The sequence below is a fragment of the Capra hircus genome, chromosome 22, assembly GCF_001704415.2.
Source record: "Capra hircus breed San Clemente chromosome 22, ASM170441v1, whole genome shotgun sequence".
In the NCBI taxonomy this organism is placed as follows: Eukaryota; Metazoa; Chordata; class Mammalia; order Artiodactyla; family Bovidae; genus Capra; species Capra hircus.
Window position 1 is genome coordinate 35,195,784 of NC_030829.1, and position 18,112 is coordinate 35,213,895.

The 18,112-nt window shown below is 40.1% G+C and overlaps 1 protein-coding gene across 2 annotated transcripts in view; it reads right to left on the reverse strand.

Moving 5' to 3' along the window:
- The window catches only part of SLC25A26 (solute carrier family 25 member 26), a 142,732-nt gene extending 124,821 nt beyond the window's left edge, over positions 1-17,911 (reverse strand). The window contains exons 1-3 of one of the 2 annotated variants that reach the window (XM_005695756.3): positions 17,566-17,905; positions 12,015-12,171; positions 8,550-8,659 (exon numbers count right to left, since the gene is read on the reverse strand). In XM_005695756.3, coding sequence (XP_005695813.1) covers positions 8,550-8,659; positions 12,015-12,171; positions 17,566-17,598 — 300 coding nt within the window. In that variant the 5' untranslated portion in view covers positions 17,599-17,905. Of the gene's footprint in view, positions 1-8,549; positions 8,660-12,014; positions 12,172-17,565 lie in introns of both variants that reach the window. The other variant, XM_018067000.1, reaches the window with a different exon arrangement.

Here is an 18,112-nt window from a genome sequence, read left to right on the forward strand (position 1 = left end):
CTGACAAAACTAACAAACTTGATAATCCAGACTCTACACAAAAAGTTGAGTCCTCTCAACAAAAATAATTATATCTTTTAGGCCCTGTGTCTAGAAGTTGCTTATAGAATCTCACAGAACTCAGAAGTAAACCTCAAATGATTCAAGTTCTTCGTGAAGTTGCTCAGTCGTGTCCAACTCTTTGTGACCCCAGGGACTATAGCCCACCAGGCTCCTCCATCCATGCAATTTTCTAGGCAAGAGTACTGGAGTGGGTTGCCATTTCCTTCTCCAGGGCATCTTCCCAAACCAGGGATCGAACCCGGGTCTCCCACATTGCGGGCAGATGCTTTACCGTCTGAGCCACCAGGGACATTACCCAAGTAAAACAGCATCCATCTCCAGTTCTGCACCAGTTCTGCCACTTTTAAAAGATATAAAAAGTAGAAATTGAAGGTCTAATAGGTGTTTAACTAGTCACTTAGCAATGGTGTTTTATTTTTTTTTCCACAGCAGCTGGGAAGCCTTGAGTGTATCACTTATGTCTTTGAATTTCGATTTCTTTGTTTTCCGGAACTGACAGCCTTCACAAATCTGTAAAAGTCTAAGAATGTGCTCCAAACAGCAATTTGCATGACATGGGGCCAGAACCAATTTTTAATAAACATTTTACATTATCAGACACTATGCTGAGCACTTTAGAAGTGTCGTTATCACTGAAGCTCTGACTGGGGCAGCATTAACCCAATTTTTCTAGATAAGGAAAACAACAGCTCAGTAAGGCTGTGTAAACGGCCTGCGTGCATGTGTGCTCGGTAGCTTCAGTCACTCTTTGTGACCCCATGGGCTGCAGCCCCCCAGGCTCCTCTGTCCATGGGATTCTCCAGGCAAGAATACTGGAGTGGGCTGCCATGCCCTCCTCCAGAAGATCTTCCCAACCCAGGAATCGAACCCGTGTCTCCTGCACTGCAGGCGGATTCTTTACTGCTCAGCCACCAGGGAAGCCCTGTAAATGACCTGCAGACACAGAGCAAATACACAAATAGGACACAATTCTAACCCTGATCTGTGTAACTTGACAGCTCATGATCCATACTCTGCCTCCTTACAGAGGCCCTCAAAATATTCTCTACCTACTTAGCAAATGTATCCAACTTCTTTATATATCCCTCAAGGACAGGGGTCAAAATTTCTTATTCTATGCTTCTTAGCCCCAGTCACAGTACTAGATAAATAATAGGCACTCAGACATCTTCAAGTATCTGTAAATTCTGTAGTTTAAGTCAGATTCTTCAACTTCATTATCCTATATGGAAATCATACCCATCATTTCTATAAAGCTGAGCTTAATTTGTGCAGCATAAACTGACACTGCTCTTAAATAAAAAGCCAACACAGAGCTCCCCCATGACCCTACACAAACTTCATAAGATAATCAGTAAAACACACTGGTCAAGGTCATGAATCAACACCACTTGAATGAATGCTGCCTATAACATTAGGGAGAAAAAAGTCCATGCAACAGAAAGTCTGAAATCTGCTGGAGAAAGAAGCCATAAAGAAAGCGGTGGAATGGAATGTAAGCAGCTCCTTGACAAGAGCCACCAGGAACAATCTCTCAGCACATCCACGCTGATTCTTCAAACGAATAACTACCAGCAGGATCATCGCCACATGGGGGTTATGCCAGGCCCTGCCCTCTCTCTCTCCCCTTCTTCTTCCTCCCCCTTCCATGCTCAGCTCGGGCTCAGAGGGCTGGCTGAAGAGCTGGGGTGTGCTTCTGAGCAGAGCTCAAGAGACTCAGATGAGCTCAAGCACGCACACAACACAGTCACAACAAGCTAACAAAGGCCCCCACAAGGAAAGGCACTGAAGGAATGCTGCAGGAAAGGCTTTCCAAAGACAAACCCCCACTTGGGTTCTCATGAACTCACTTTCTCCCTTTGCATCCCACGCCCTGCCTCAACAGGGACTCTGATCAGCTCTCTCTCCTTGAGATTTGTAGAAGTCTCCTCGCCTCCATTCACATACCATGCCCACTTCCACACTGCTGCCGGAGGTTGCTCTTAAACCACCAACCCTGAGGTGCTCAAACCTTCAAAGGGTAACAGCCAATAACTCCTCAGCATAGCAGGCAGGGCCCTCCAGGATGATGTAGTCACATCTGTGAGCCATATGGAACTTGAAAGCATCATCTAACAAGGTGTTTGCCTGAGTTCGAGAGCCTTCCCTGTACCAACCCACCTCACCATCATCATCCTCTAAAATCAGCTCAAGGATGAGCTATTCTGAGGCCTTTCCTGACTCAACACCCATCCATCCACTCAAATTCACTTCCCTTAAAATACCTGGACCCAAAAAAAAAAACACCTAGACCCCTTTACTGTACGTCCATGCTTCCATGTCCATCTGCATGACTTCACTGCAAGCCTCTAAAGGAAGTATTTTATCCTTACTGCCAAAAACACATTAAGGCCTTCTTTGATGCTGAAGCTGAAACTCCAGTACTTTGGCCACCTCATGCGAAGAGTTGAGTCATTGGAAAAGACTCTGATGCTGGGAGGGATTGGGGGCAGGAGGAGAAGGGGACGACAGAGGATGACATGGCTGGATGGCATCACTGACTTGATGGACTTGAGTCTGAGTGAACTCCGGGAGTTGGTGATGGACAGGGAGGCCTGGCGTGCTGCAATTCATGGGGTTGCAAAGAGTCGGATAGGACTGAGCGACAGAACTGAACTGAAGGTCTAAATCCACACTGCAAGGTTGGGATAACAAAAGTGGTGGAGGAAACGAAGAGGAGCTGAACAAAAGCAGCTGAGATAAAAGGAAACGAAGAAGTCCAAATGAGGAAAGGATATCAAAAGGAAAAGCAATAGCAAGGTAGTTCTTTCTTATAAATCTGGAGACAATTCTTTCTATAATTCTTATCGTTCCGCATTCTTAAGAAGGAATTACGGGACTTCCCTCGTGGCTCAGTGGTAAAGCATCTGCCTGCTAATGCAGGACACAGGGGTTCAAGCCCTAGTGCAAGAAAATCCCATATGCTGCGGAGCAACTAAGCCCGTGTGCCACAACTAATGAACCTGGGCTCTAGAGCCCACGCCTGCAACAAGAAGATAGTGCACTGAAAAGCCCACACGCTGCAAGGAAGAGCAGCCCCCACACTTCACACCTAGGGAAAAGCCCACCAGCACCAAAGAGCCAGCCCAGCCAAATAAGTAAATGCACGTGCATGCTAAGTCGCTTCAGTCACGTCCAGCTCTTTGCAACCCTATAGACTATAGCCCGCCCAGCCCCTCCACACGGGATTCTCCAAGCAAGAATACTGGAGTGGGTTACCATGCCCTCCTCCAAGGGATCTTCCCCACTGGGGGATTTAACCTGCGTCTCCATGTCTCTTGCATTGGCAGGTAGGTTCTTCACTTGATCTTAGCCAGAAGGCCAAGAAGCGATTGGCGGGTAGGTTCTTTCCCACTAGTGCCACTTGGGAAGCCCCATATATAAATAATTTTTTAAAAGAAGAAGGAGGAATTATGAAGTCTGCCTTATGTACTTAATGTTTCTAAAGTAGAAAAAGAGGTTTCCTGGCCCAGTGGAAAATGAACAGATAGAACAGGGCAAAAAGCCCCCTTGGGAGAGGCATGTGCTCAGATACATCAATAAACAAAGTGCCTGAGAGAGTGTGGCTGGGTATCTAATAGTACGGCTGCAGCTTCTAATTGTCTAACAAACTTCCCAGCACTGTCTGTACGCTCCTGCCTTCAAGCATCTTAACACACACTAGCATTTTCACCTGCAGCATTCCTGCGAGCTTCCTCCTGACTTGATAGCAATCCTGCACTTCAGTGATGCCCATCTTATTTTCCACTCAGCTTATCATCCGTAATTTGATTACACAACTGCACAGGAGTCTAACAAACTGCTAACACAATTTCAAATAAGAGTGCATCTCTATTAATTGATGGATATTCAAAACCTTTCATGATCATTTCAAAAGATGAAACATTTCAAAATTTGTCAACCTTTCTATTTTTTTGCTCAGTGGTTCTTCTTAGAAAAGGTTGGTAAACATCATGAAAAGCACTTTAAAACATGCTATGAACAACATAATCAAAAATAGCTTAAATCCCCACTGAGGGAAAATATAAAATACTAAGTAACACATACACTGTGCTGTGTAGCCGGTAACACTCCTGACAACAATGCATCTAATCCTCTAAGCAGCCAATTTAGTGGTGAAGCTGAATAAAAATGATGTGCTTAACCCATATCTGACATTCAACAAACCCCTGGAATGACTGCTGTAGGTAGTAGCTCCACTGACCTTGTCAGTTGCTACAGTAGCAAATTACAGCCTACACTACTTTCACTTTCTAGGTTCTTCAAGGCAGGACTGGCCTTGAAAATGCTGCATGCAATGCTCACTCTGACTTCAAAATCTCCAGGTATGAATACACTGCCACCCTCAAAAACCAACCAGTTTAATAAACTAAGATTTTTCAGTAGGCAGAAAAATATGGAATTCTGAGGAAGACAAAAGGAACCACGCTTTTGATGAGTGTGCTCCATACCTGTCGAGTATTCTTAGACACACGACTGCCAAGTCAACTCAGTAAAAATATTTATGACTGGGGTATATATTAAAATTTTTTATAATCCTTCATCAGTGGTGCTTAAATATCACTGAACTCCAGAACCATCTAGGAATCGTGCTGAAAATGCAGGATCCACAGTGTCACTTCCCAAAAACTTCATTTGTAAGCTGATGCCCAGGCAACTGATTCTAAAGTCGGTGCTCCCTGGGCCATATTACTATGTGGAGAAGCACTGTTAGAGGTACTTCAGAAAACGGTATCACTGGGAATTCCCTGGCAGTCCAATAGTTAGGACTCTACGCTTTCAATGCAGAGGACCCAGGATCAATCCATGGTCAGGGAACTGAGATCCCACATGCCACCTACTGTGGCCAGGAAAAACAAAAAAGGAAAAAGAAAACATGGTATCACTGAGTTCCTAGCTTTCTCAATCCCAAATCAGAATGGGACTGAAAAGAAAAATCTACCAGCATCCACACACATCACCCACGAGCACATTAAATCCCAGGGGCTGCTTTTAACAGCGAAGAAATTTTAATGTTCTTTCATTTCTGGAAACAATATTGACTAAGGCCATAAGTACAATAAGACCCAGGAAAAGTCAAATTCTAAAGTTAAAAAAAAAAATCATTACCACTGCAATGTCATAGCATCTGTTACACTAAAGTAAACCCACCCCAAGCCTTCTGGTCTAATCACAGATTCTATTTACTTCTTACAGGGCTTTTTCTGTGTCTGATGAAAACCGAGCCATAACATAATTGAGACAGGGATTTAGAGATTTGGTACAGCAAACCTCCTAATAAAAATGGCACAAATGGGACTCTTCTTGCTGTTGTTACATATTAAATCTTATTTGATCGATTTTACTGTATTCTAAATTACAAACATAAGGTAGAAGGTTGTAATTATAGTTTTATTGATTTGTCATTAACTTTTAATCAACCTGCTACTACAGGGAATGGTTATTACAGCAGTACTCGCTTGTTTCTAAGTTTCATACACTTATCATCACTACAACAAAGTAACTGGACACATTTAAAGCCAACAAATATCCAGCATTGTTTGTAAGGCGTCTGTTTGCAACCATAACTACCTTATATCAGCACAAACGCGTTACAGAACAAGGACTGCACTAAACTGTATCTGATTTTCTCTAGGTCTCTTTATACCTTTCTGACCACTGACAGCTATACATGTTTTTTTATATCCTATTCCTCTTTATTTTAACTATTTGTTTCTCCTAAATTCATCTGTTTCTTTCTCCTGCAGCGACCACACTTGGCTGAATCTGAAACCAAAAGTCGATGCTCTATGAAACAGAAGCAAATGACTAAAATAGAAAGGCAGCAGGCACATGTACTGGGAACGCTGACAGCCTTTAGGAAGTTTGTCAAGAAAGCTTAAAGATCACAGGAGCACAAGAAAAACATTTCACAAACTCCATAAATAGAATAAACTTTTTTTTAGCATACTAAACTGTAACTGAATTTCAAATCAAAGTCAACATCAAGCCATGTTTCACCAATGAAATCCTCAGTCTATACACCTGCTACTGATCAGTTCTCATCTTAAGGTTCTCCTGGCACCACAGACTATAAAAAGGCATCTGACACAAGGCTTTACTACCTTAAGGACCATGCAAACACTATGAGACACAATACAGATAAAACTAACCTAGAATTATTTATTTTCAGTCTGACAGATACTTATTTTCTAACTCTGAAGCCTACTTAATTCATCTCTTTTGCCCAACAGTTCACAGACAGAATATTACATTTAAAAGGTTCCAGTAAAAAAAAAAAAAAAACACCATTTACAGATACTAACATATTAGCATACAATATTTTCTACAGGTCAAATATTGTATCATTAATATGACTGACCTAACAGCTCTCCTTTGCCTGATTTGATTTTAACACTTTATATAATTTTGGTAAGTCTAAGAGAAATTTTATAAACTCAAAGTCTATCCTCCAACATGGCAAATCAAGTTTCAAGCACAATGGTCCCATGTGAAATGAAACAAAAAGCAGCCAAGTTCTTTTTAATGCCTACTCTCAGAACATACTACAAAATATAAGCCAAGTGTTAAATGTACAAGAATATATTTAAACTAAATCAAAGTAACAGGCAATTCTAAAACAGCATCAACAGCAGTCAGAAGGACAGAATTTTTACAAGCTGAGAGACAATCAAACTCTCTCACACTGTTGTTCTTTAGTATATATACATGAAAATAACTGCATGCAATGGGTTCTAATGTCAGAACATGATCACAAAAACATAAGCCACGGGTAATAAAAGATTTTTTAAATTAAATATAAATTGCTTTTAAATGGCAGACTAAACTAATTTTCAGGCAGAATTCAAGTCCTGGAGTCTTTACTTTGGGTAAGAGCAGGGGGAACGAAAATCCCCAGAAACTGTACACAAACTGTCCATAAGTGCAGCTTACTGGAGAGACAATCACAGGTTTCGTTAGGTTCCTAAAGGTGTCTATAACTCATAAAGGAACTACTACTTTATGCTCTTTGCTACGCCAAAAATTAACATATTGTTAGTCCTATCACACTTATAAGTTCAGTAAATTATTAATACAATTTTAAATCCAGAGTTGGCTTAGGTTCTACAAAATTATTTGTAAACCAATGTCAAAAGGAAGTTTTATATAAAACACTTCTGTGAATTTAATGTCTTTTGAGCTAACTTCTTTCAACCTTCTCTTTAAGGAGACATGTTTATTAAAGGTTCCAAGTACACTTTAAAAAAATAATCTTTAGTAATTAGGTGCAGAACTCCATATACATTCATTAGACCATTCCTGTCACTGCGTTCAAATCTTCTATGGTCTTAACAAGTATGCCTGCCTGGTCCTAGAACTTTTATGAAGTAGATGTGACTATCACCAATGAAGGTAATAATTGTACTGATTTTTCATTATAATTCTGGCAATTTTTTGCTTTATATTTTGAGACTATGCTATTTAGTACAAGTTCAGGTTTATTACATTTCCCAAGAGAATTGTTCCTTGTATCAGTATGCAACAGTTTCTTTTTTATTTGCTTTAAGTCTCTTTTTTGGGAGGGGGGCTAATATTAACATTACTATCCACTCTCAAGTAGCCTTTCTGAATCAGTGAGGGCTGACCAGAGGAGTAGAATCACTAAGAAAGGTAAGAATAAGGAGTTATCACAGGGATATGAACAGTAATTGTGAGAGCTAATTAGGCAGTTCATCTAGAACTGTTGCCTCTGCATGGAGAGTTGGGACAGAAATTTAGAAGACAGGCAATCAGGAAGGAAAGATGGGCGTGACATGGAGACAAGCAAGGAGAAACTGAATTTCACATTCTCCACCACCAATCTCGATGCTGTGGGTGTCCTATAGTACCAAGCAGCCTCCTTCACCAGAGCCTACACATCTGACTCAAAACTTAGAGAAGCTGAAGATCCAGTGGGAGGTGGAGCAGCTGGAGGCCTGGCTTGCTTCCTGAAGCCAAAAGATCATTGATGAGGTGTATGAACTGCAACTGCGTCTGACCCCACACCAACCTTCTGAGCATGAACACAAATGCTGTGTCACTTTCGCCTTCAAAATGTTGCGCAGATTTCTCTTGTAGCCAGGCTAACCTGGAACCCTCCTGGAAAGGGAGTTCTAGGAAACAGTTTTTGCTCAATTATGCTGACAACAAAAAGCCACAATTAACATGGATATTTTCTATTTCTTTAACTTTATTCTTTCTATATAATTATGTTTGAGGTATGTCTCTTGTAAATAACATATATCTGGATTCTTCTTTCGTACTATCTAGACTACCTTTCAGCTATCATGTTTAATCCATTTACATTTACTGGGATTTAAGACTTTCTTAATTTAAAAAACTGTCTTTTGAAAATGAAATGAAGCAATATATATACTGAAGATAATTCATGCTTTGCATTTCTGAAGTATGTTATACACATTACTTACCACTTCTCCAGCTGAGGCAGCCAACATATGTGTCACAGGCATCAAATATGAAGAAGAATCAGTGTTCAAAATCCATTTCACATATTCATAGGTGACAAAAAAGGCAGCAGCTGAAATTTAAAACAAACCGGTCTCTTACAAAGCTTAAATATCTATGCAAACTGAATATGTTTCTCAAAAAAAATTAGAACTCAGTTATTAACTTATGAGACAATAAAGATATAAATATTAAACAAGAATGATATAAATAAAATATTTATAAATATATTGTGTTTATAAATATTTCAAATATAAGTAAAAATAATAAAGATATAATAATAATATGTACTCTTTCCCTGACATCCCATCAACTCTTACAGATTTCACTGAGCCCATGTTACACACTTGACCTTTGACTCACAAAAATGCAGAAGACATGATCCCTGCCGCCATGAGAAACCCTAACAGCTAACCTAGCATTTACCAATTTGTACTGACAAGTCACTTAACACTTTTTAATAAGAGTTTTAGAAAAGGATATGAATATCCATGATCCAAAATATCTTTACATTTGATCATAAAATAATCAACTACACTAATTTACAGACAGGTTAAAACTGCAAACATATATCTCAATAAAACACCTATTCCGTTATGCTTTATTGCTGGTTACTCAAAATAACCGTGGCTACTTTTAACTACCTCAATTCACCATTACTTCAAGAAAACAATCAACTAATTAAAACTGAAAATCAAAACCTCTAAAAAGCTACCCCATCATATGAACTAACCTTAGCAGCACAGGAACACTTTTAGACTTGCCATGCACTGTTAATCAAAGATGTTTAGCAGTCACATAAAAGATTTGGCATGAAAGATAAATACACGGCAAAATCATCTTTCAAAGGTCATTTGAAAATGTCACAGCAGAGTCTGAAATACTCAGGAAAAGAGCTTGAGAGTGAAAAACATTCTCCACCGTTAGTCAGTAAGCTTGTAACACACACTCCTCAGCAGCTAACAAACAGCAGGCCAGAAGAGGCGGCACACTGTCCCTGGATGAGTAAGGCCCAAGCAGGCAGCTGTATTAGTTAACGCAGGACCTAATTCCCACCTGCGATTCTTACTTAGGCTGTCCTATTTTGGCCCACTCACTAAATGGGCTAGAACAGGGGTGCCCAATCTCCGGGATCTAACACCTGATGATCTGAGGTGGAGATGATGTAATAATAATAATATGATGTAAGTGCACAATAAATGGAATATGCTTGAATCATCCCAAAACCATCCCCCCCACACACACCCCTGTCTGTAGTAAACTAAGTCTTCCATGAAACCGGTCCCTGGTGCCAAAAAGGTTGGGGACCACTGGGCTAGAATAGCACCAATCAAATTCAGTTCTAAGTTCCACCTACTGGACATCGCACCACCCACCTCCATCCCCGCCGAGTGAAAACAAAGCAACAAAACTGTGGTTCCTCCACATTCCTCCTGCGTTCTCTTCTAAACATGCACTACGCATGGATCTTGACTACAGTTCTTTTCCTCTCGCAGCCCTCGGCCCCTTCCATCCCCTGCACAATACATCCTCAAAAAAACCTACAACCGCTGTATGTTAAAATGGCATATTGTATTCTGAAGAGAACTTGAACCAATAGCAAAAAATGTTTAAAGTGCCTCATAAAGGGTTTCAATTCACTAAAAATTTGCAGAAAAACAGCCATTTCTGGAATGGTGGCACTCTGACTTTTTATCCAGCCTCTCCTATTCAATGATGTTCTATGGAGGGCAAAGTAAAGCAGTCCAAGAACACCCACTTGCTCAAACATACGAAAATTCAAAACCACGTTCTCTATGTAAACTCCTGCTCACAAGAATCTAAACCAGTCCTGTGAGCTTAAGGGAGGCCCATGTACCCTGAAGACCATCACTAATACTTCATCTACCAACAATCCCTGCATAATATGTAAGAGAGAAAAATGATTTACAACAATGAAGGGGGCAAGGTAAGGAGGAGTACCCAAAAGACAGGGACTTAGTAACATATTGATATTTCTTTGCAATTCCCTAGTTCACAGGTTCCCAAACCTGTCTGCATATTAAAATTACCAGGGGGTATATATTTTTTAAAAAATCCAAAGCCCAGGCCACACCTCAGACCAACTAAATTCCATACCTCTGAGAGTGGGTCACAGGCAGCAGTACTTTCTTAAAAAAAAAAAAAAAAAAAAAAAAAACACTCATTAGGTGATCAGGTGACTGAAACAGACAAATATAGGAACCAAGGCCCATCTCCCACTAACAGAGCTATATTTGGCATGGAGTGTGTGCTGAACGGTGACTTGCTATAATCGATTACCGAAAATTTAGGCATAAAAGAATTCAAAGTGAGTGAAAGTCGCTCAGTTATGTCCAACTCTTTGCAACCCATGGACTATATAGTCCATGGAATTCGTCAGGCCACAACACTGGAGTGGGTAGCCTTTCCCTTCTCCAGGGAAAAGAATTCAAGGATAACCTCAAAACAGTTGGCTGTTCTAAGGATGGCTCAGGGAAAGGGAAGAAGGGATAAGCTAAAGGACCAAAAAGATTTGCACTACAAATCTTTATGTGAATACTGTGCTTTTTACAGATGGACATTTCAATGTCAAGTTAACAAGAAAGAATTTCTAATGAAATACACTGCGAAAAAGAAATCAAACCTTAGAATTTAAGAATCTTCTGTCATGCTGATGTTTGATAGAAATCAACACAATACTGTAAAGCAATTATCCTTCAAATATCCTTAAAAATCAATCAAAAATCAAAAAAAATAAATTTTATTTTTAATGGAGCCGTAGTTTTTTGAGTGTGTGTTTGCTGGTAGTGGTTTTCTGTTTGCTCAATCTGAGTGCAATCAAAGCATCAGTAAACAATTATCAAAATAAGCTTCTGAAAAAAGAATATACCAACAGGTGGGTTAAATAAAACAGGTCCACCTGCTCCACGAGACTCAAGGCAGAGGTTACTGAGGTTAGCTTCACATCTCAATCACCTGGGAAGCTACTAACACTCCTGATACCCAGGCAAAGTCAAGACCAGTTAAACTTCTCACAGAGACACAGGCATCAGTATTTTGCGAAACTCCCCAAGAGATTTCAACATTCAGGCAAGGTTGAGAACAAATGCTCTAAGGCATCACAATCAACATTAGAGGAACACTTTAAGGATTCTGGCTAGGAGTTCTACCAATGAAAACCCCTTTCAAAAGACTGCTCGTGGTTTTGTTTTGTTGTTGTTGTTTAGGATGGCATCTACAGCACTCGTTGAGTCAAAAATAATGGATTAATGAATAGAAAACAAATCCCAAGTATCAACTACATTAAACATAAGGAATTCTATCTAAGGTTGGACCACAAATATGTGGTCCAATATTTTTTATTCTGAAAATAAATCCCATTAGCTTGGCTTTATATAAAGCAATGATAATATCAATATAATTGTTACCATTAGGAAAGGATCCAATAGCAGTAGAAGGAACTCCAGCGTATACTCCATAAAAACCACCAGCCTTATAAAATCCTTGGGGGCTCTGCAGCCTGGTTTTAATGGTATCCAGAGGAAATAATATCAAGTCAACAGAGACACCTGCTACTCCGCCAGCCTTAAAAAGAAAAGTTACAAAAGAATAATAAGCTGCCATTTGAGGGATAGGGATAAGAAGGTAGTTTTTAAAGCATATTTCTCTCAAACATGGTTTTAAACTTCACCAGACTACTTTGGTATAGTCAAAAGACCTCCTACCTAAATTTACAGATTTGTCCTGGGAAAATAGCCATTATTGTGCTATAGTTTCAAACTGTAAATTTTATATTATTCAGTTTTAAACAAATGTTTAATGATTGAATAATTTTAAAATTAATCTTAAATTAGTGATTTCATAGGGTTCAAAAAAGTGAAACAAATAAACCTCAGAAAAGTAAAGAGTTCAAAGTCTCCTTCCTTATCCTGAAAAACTGAGGTAGCCACTTTTACTGGTTTCTTATTGTATACATCCTAAGTTACTTTAGGTACGCTGCTGCTGCTGCTGCTGAGTCGCTTCAGTCTTGTCCGAGACGGCAGCCCACCAGGTTCCCCTGCCCCTGGGATTCTCCAGGCAAGAATACTGGAGTGGGTTGTCATTTCCTTCTCCAATGCATGAAAGTGAAAAGTGAAAGTGAAGTTGCTCAGTAATACAAGCAAATATGAATATGAGGAACTTCCCTGGACATCTAGCGGTTAGGACTGTGTGCTTCCATGGCAGGGGGCACAAGTTCCACCCCTGGTTGGGGAACTAAGATACCACACGCTGTGCAGCCAAAAAAACACATAAATAAAAACCAAACAAGTAAATGGTAAATTTTTTAAAATATGAATATGTATTTTATTTTACTTTTTTTAAAAGTAAAAGGTGGTTTGCAGCACTGTGTTTCTTCATTTGACAGTTTATCTCAGTATTCTTTCCAAATCATACCAAGTGTTATATTTTAGGCCTTTTTAACTGAGTAGTGGATCTGCATTACAAAAAAAAAACAATTTGTTTTGGAATTTCCATTCGAAATGGGTAATGTTGCCTGTGAATCTAGATCCACATTTTAAGAATCACATATCTGAGGATTCTTGATATTTTCTCTACTTTTTGTATATTGGAAAATTCCTTGATAAATTTTAATTTAAGGGAATAAATGAAAAAAAAATAGAACTAAATTCCTGGAGGGCATTAAACCTGACCCAAATGCATCATCTCCCAAGAGACACATGTTGCTTTAGGGAAGGTGCACTTTAAAATCTGACTGAAAACCAAGTCTGCTCCTTGTGATTACACTGAAGCATAGGCAGAGTAGAGCATTTAAAAAGCTGGTTACAGCTTAGTCCAAGCAAAAAGAAACTCCGAAAAACAGAAACTCAGAGACAGCAGAAGAGGAAGGTCAATACACAAGGCCTAAAGGTACCATTTACAGACATGAATCAACACCATTTTATAGCAAGTAAATGGAAGAATTATAAAGCAGCAATATGGTTCCTATATAGTAAATTTTAAACTGAATTGCTAACTTTCCTATCTTTTGGACTTTGAACTATGTGAATATATTACCTATTCAGAAAGTAAAAGCAGACATTAAAAAGTATATATTCCAAGACACAGAAAAACAGGAATCAATACTACTCAAACATACACGCAGAGTTCAAAATCATCTGTTGTTTCCATCCTTTGGGATTACAGAGTGCTCAGGTGGAACAAGGGTTAGTACCTAGCAAACACTTTTTGCTCTACTTGCCATGCACGATAAAACCACTGCAAGAGTTCACTGGAAAAATGAAATTACCTGGATGAGAAATGAAATAATCTGTTTTTCAATGAGCTAGCATAGATCAATTATTAAAAATTAGTGTACACTACCTTGAAAGGCATGACAGAACCATGCAGGTCACTCTGCAAATGACCTAAAAAGTTGTCATGAAAAGAACACAGAGATGTGCCAGTACAGTATCAACTGGGAGTAGGAAAAAAAAAAAAAAAGACAATGTGGAATATCTTTCTGGATATAAAGAAATCGTCTAAGCCACAGGGCAAAGGTCACAATTAGGAAAGTTACCAACTTTCTCAAAATTCTTCTCACTTATTCTTTTTTTTTCCCACTTATTCTTTAAGGATTTTATAAATTCAATATGTAATATTTTGCCTGCCTCTTCATTTTCTCAAAACCCAAGGAAAACTAAAATTCTTGTGAGAATGTCTGATATGACTGATTTCTTTAAAAATATGCTGCACTTCATTCTAATTTTCTCTTTAATCTTAGGAAAGGATTCACAAAGATGCTTGCTATCTACTGCTAAATTTTAATCCGTAAGTTGATTACTCTTTTAATCTATTTGGCTACTTTGCATGCATTGATTCTCCAGCCCTTCTTTCATCAGAATTCTTGTATACTGAGAGTAAATGATCAATTCAATCTACATATCTAGCAAATCATGAATCAAGAGCTACTAACTTGTTCTATGTATTTCAAACTTCTATAACTCAAGTATCCGATTTCAAACTTCTATAACTCAAGTATCATGTATCAAGCATCATGAGACTGGAAAAAAACAGCTAACAGGAATAAGAATACATATATATGTAGACACACAGCAACATGTTTAAGATTTTTTTTCAAACCTTAAATCTTAAGGAATGCTTATAATTTTACATCAAGTCAGCATCAATTGAATCTTAAGGAACTCTACCAATTTATTTTTCTTCAGCCTGAGAAATTGTTTTATTTATGATCACGTATCAAAAAGGTCACCAAAGGATTCAAGATTTATGATAGCTTACACTGAAAATCCTAAGTACTAGACAAAAATCCAAAAACAACATAACACAGATAACCAGCAAGCCTTACCTCACCGTAACAACTTATTGAGATCACGATACCATATACAATAGATAACATATATACCACAACCTTAATTTAAAACTGTTACAGACAGCAAAGTCTAATCAGTGCTTTGAAATTCCTCTGGGAGTTGAAGCAAATTAAGATTACATGCTATGAAGCCTTTATTTCTCCAAAGAAGGCTGACAAAAACAGGAAAAACAAAATCACAGCTACTCAACTACAGGACAAAAATCAAACCACCTGCCTAATTTAACCAAGCAAAATGATCACAGGCCCCTAGCGGAGACCACAACTAAGAACATGAAAAACATTAACATGGCTTCTCCGGAGAACACCCCTCCCTGACATTCTCGGTTTTCTCCACACTGAAGTGGCCACCAGTGACTCTAACCTCCTCAATGCAAAGCTGTGGCTTCCTGAGACCTGCCTTCTTCCGCATCCTCCACCCACTCTCCCTGCAGCGCTTCTCGACCCTCTACACTAACAGCAGAGCTGTCTTTGTAAAACAGATATCCGCACTCTTCAAAGTTTCCAAAAGCCCTAAGGATGAAAAACAGAATCACAGGACAGCCTTCAAGCCTCCAGAAGTTCACCACCGCCCCCCCCTCCGACTTCCCTACCCCCAACTCCATCATTAACGCTTTGCTAGGTACCTTCTTGCCACCTTGACCTTTTTCCTGAGTCATCTGATCTCGCCTGTTTCTAGGACTGTGTACATGATGCTCTCTAATCCCCCAAGTCTGCGTTTAGACCCTCTTGTTCTACACTGATTAGAATTCTAATTCTATAGTTGAGCATCTGACTATTTCTTCAAAGTTTGTGTGTGTCCCACGAGATTGTAAGATCCATACCTGTTTTGTTCACCAATATGTTCCCAGCACCAGTACACAGTAGGCAATAGTAGGCACTTAATAACTATTAGAAGAATACAGGAATTAATGACTGTAACAAAAGGTTACTAACCGTGGAGGGGGGGGGTCATTGTGTTTTATTTTTTGAGGCCACACAGCATGCAGGATCTTAGTTCTCCAAGATGATTCTCTCTCAGTAATACCTCAATTCACTTCTTTCATAGCACCTTATGGTAATGCTTTGGTTTGTTTGCCATCAAATCTCCAAGGGCAATCACAGTACCAGTAGGCAGAATATATGGCAGAGAAACTCACATGAAATGAATTCAGACAGAGCAAAACTTTCCTTGAAACTTCTGCCAATCAATCCTAATTTTACTCTCTGTAACTACACTTTAAAAAGTATATATATGTACCATTATTTAATAAATCCTGAATAAATTTTAAAACCAAGTTTCTTTCCTTAACTGACGCCTGCTTTCAGCAACTGCTACTGTTGTTGACTTAAGAGACAGTCTTAAAGAGCAATAAGGGGCACGAAATCCCATGTTGCACTGCCTGGAATCTGAGCTCAGACAGTAACACACATGAAACGTATCTCACTTGTGTGACTTCGGACAAATTATCTAACATACCACTCCTCAGTTCCCTCACTGGGAGAGCTAGGATAATACTTCAATTGTTTGTCAGAATTAAACCAGATGCTGTACCTAAAAAGCTTACCCTACTTCCCCACAGAGCAATGCTCTCACAAGTACTACTGCTATCTCACCAGCTGTACAGGAAAACACCTTCAAAAGTGGTAAAGCCTCTCTCTGCTTCTCTAAAACCTAGCTTCCACAGATCTCAACAAATCTGGATTTAAAACCAACGTTCCACACGTCTGAGTAAGATCCCCCTTCCACATCTCTCCATAGCACGCTGGAAGTAACCCTCATGTCCTTTAGGCTAACAATCATTTCCCTCTTCAGCCTCCACCACCAGACCAGGTCTATCTTGTTCACCACGTTATCTCCTACACCTGCAGAAAACATTTGACAATTGAATGAAGAAAGCCCTCTGGGTCTCCATTTCTCAGGAAAGCTTTTGTAAATATACTTGTCTGTTTTCTGCTTCTGCCCACTCTCCCACAGTGAAAAAACAGGCAATCTGTCTGGTTCACCACTAGTAACCCCTACTGGACTTGTTTTCAAAATATTTATTGAAGGACTTTGGGGGGGGTGTTTTTTTAAGACACGTTGATTCTTCTTTCCTATTATACACCACTGACTGCACAGCACGGCTATTTGGGTTCATCAGTACACACCTAAAGCCTAGAAAAATACTCAGACGCAGAATAGCCGACTAATTATGTAATGAGTGAACGGACACATTATTTTCCGAGAATAAAAAAGATACAGCAAAACGAAACTACAATCTTGGCCTACAGGTCTGGAAGCGACTTGGGCGTCCTTGTGAATATTTCATTGACTGCCAAGTTCTCCAAAGTGTGGTTACAGTATATAATTAAAGCTTTTCTTTTTCCTTTAGATAAACCGCGGTGCGGAGGACGAGTCAAGTATCCCACCGCTAACACACTCCTGTCCCTTTCTGGCATACAGGTAGCAAACTTAGGGGCTTGACACAAGCCCCGGCGCGGCCCAGGACCCCCGCGCTTCCTCCCAGACCTGGTGACCGGTGACCCAGGGACGATTCACCGCGCAAAACCGGAAGGAGGTGCTAAGACAGAGAAGACACCGCGGGCTCCGGTGCAGGACTCCGGCACTCCTAACGCCCTGTACTCACCACCAGCGAGGCTGTGAACCCAGGCCGGTCCATGGCCCCATAGACTTGATCAGGACTGTAATTCAGACCGGAGGCGAGTCATCGGCGCCTGACACTGGGCGCCGCCATCTTGAAAGCCGCCGGCACTTCCGCAGCCACGTGAGGTTGAACCACAACAATTACACGTGCAAACGGGGAAGCTGCCCCAGGAGAAGAGCTGGGATGGAGGGGCGGAGTCTGGAAAGGGTGATCTAGTCAAGTCTCGCGACTCTTCTCTGCCTCCAAGTCCGACAGCTTCTCAGTAGGCTAGACGGAGGAACTCTCGCGAGCAAATGGGCCTAGAGTAAGAACCTGGCGCAGCAAGCCCCCACCCCGGTGAGCGCAGGGCGAAGCCAGAGCTTTAACCCGAAGGAGGCGTGGCTATAGTGGAAGGCGTGGCCATGGGGCTGCCGGACTAGTTTCTGGGGAGGATTGTGGCTTCCAGTTAATTCTTTTTGCTTCATCGTTTGGCTTCATCTGTAGAAATTTTGTCTGACGTTTCCATAAAACAGACTCATCATTAGAAAAT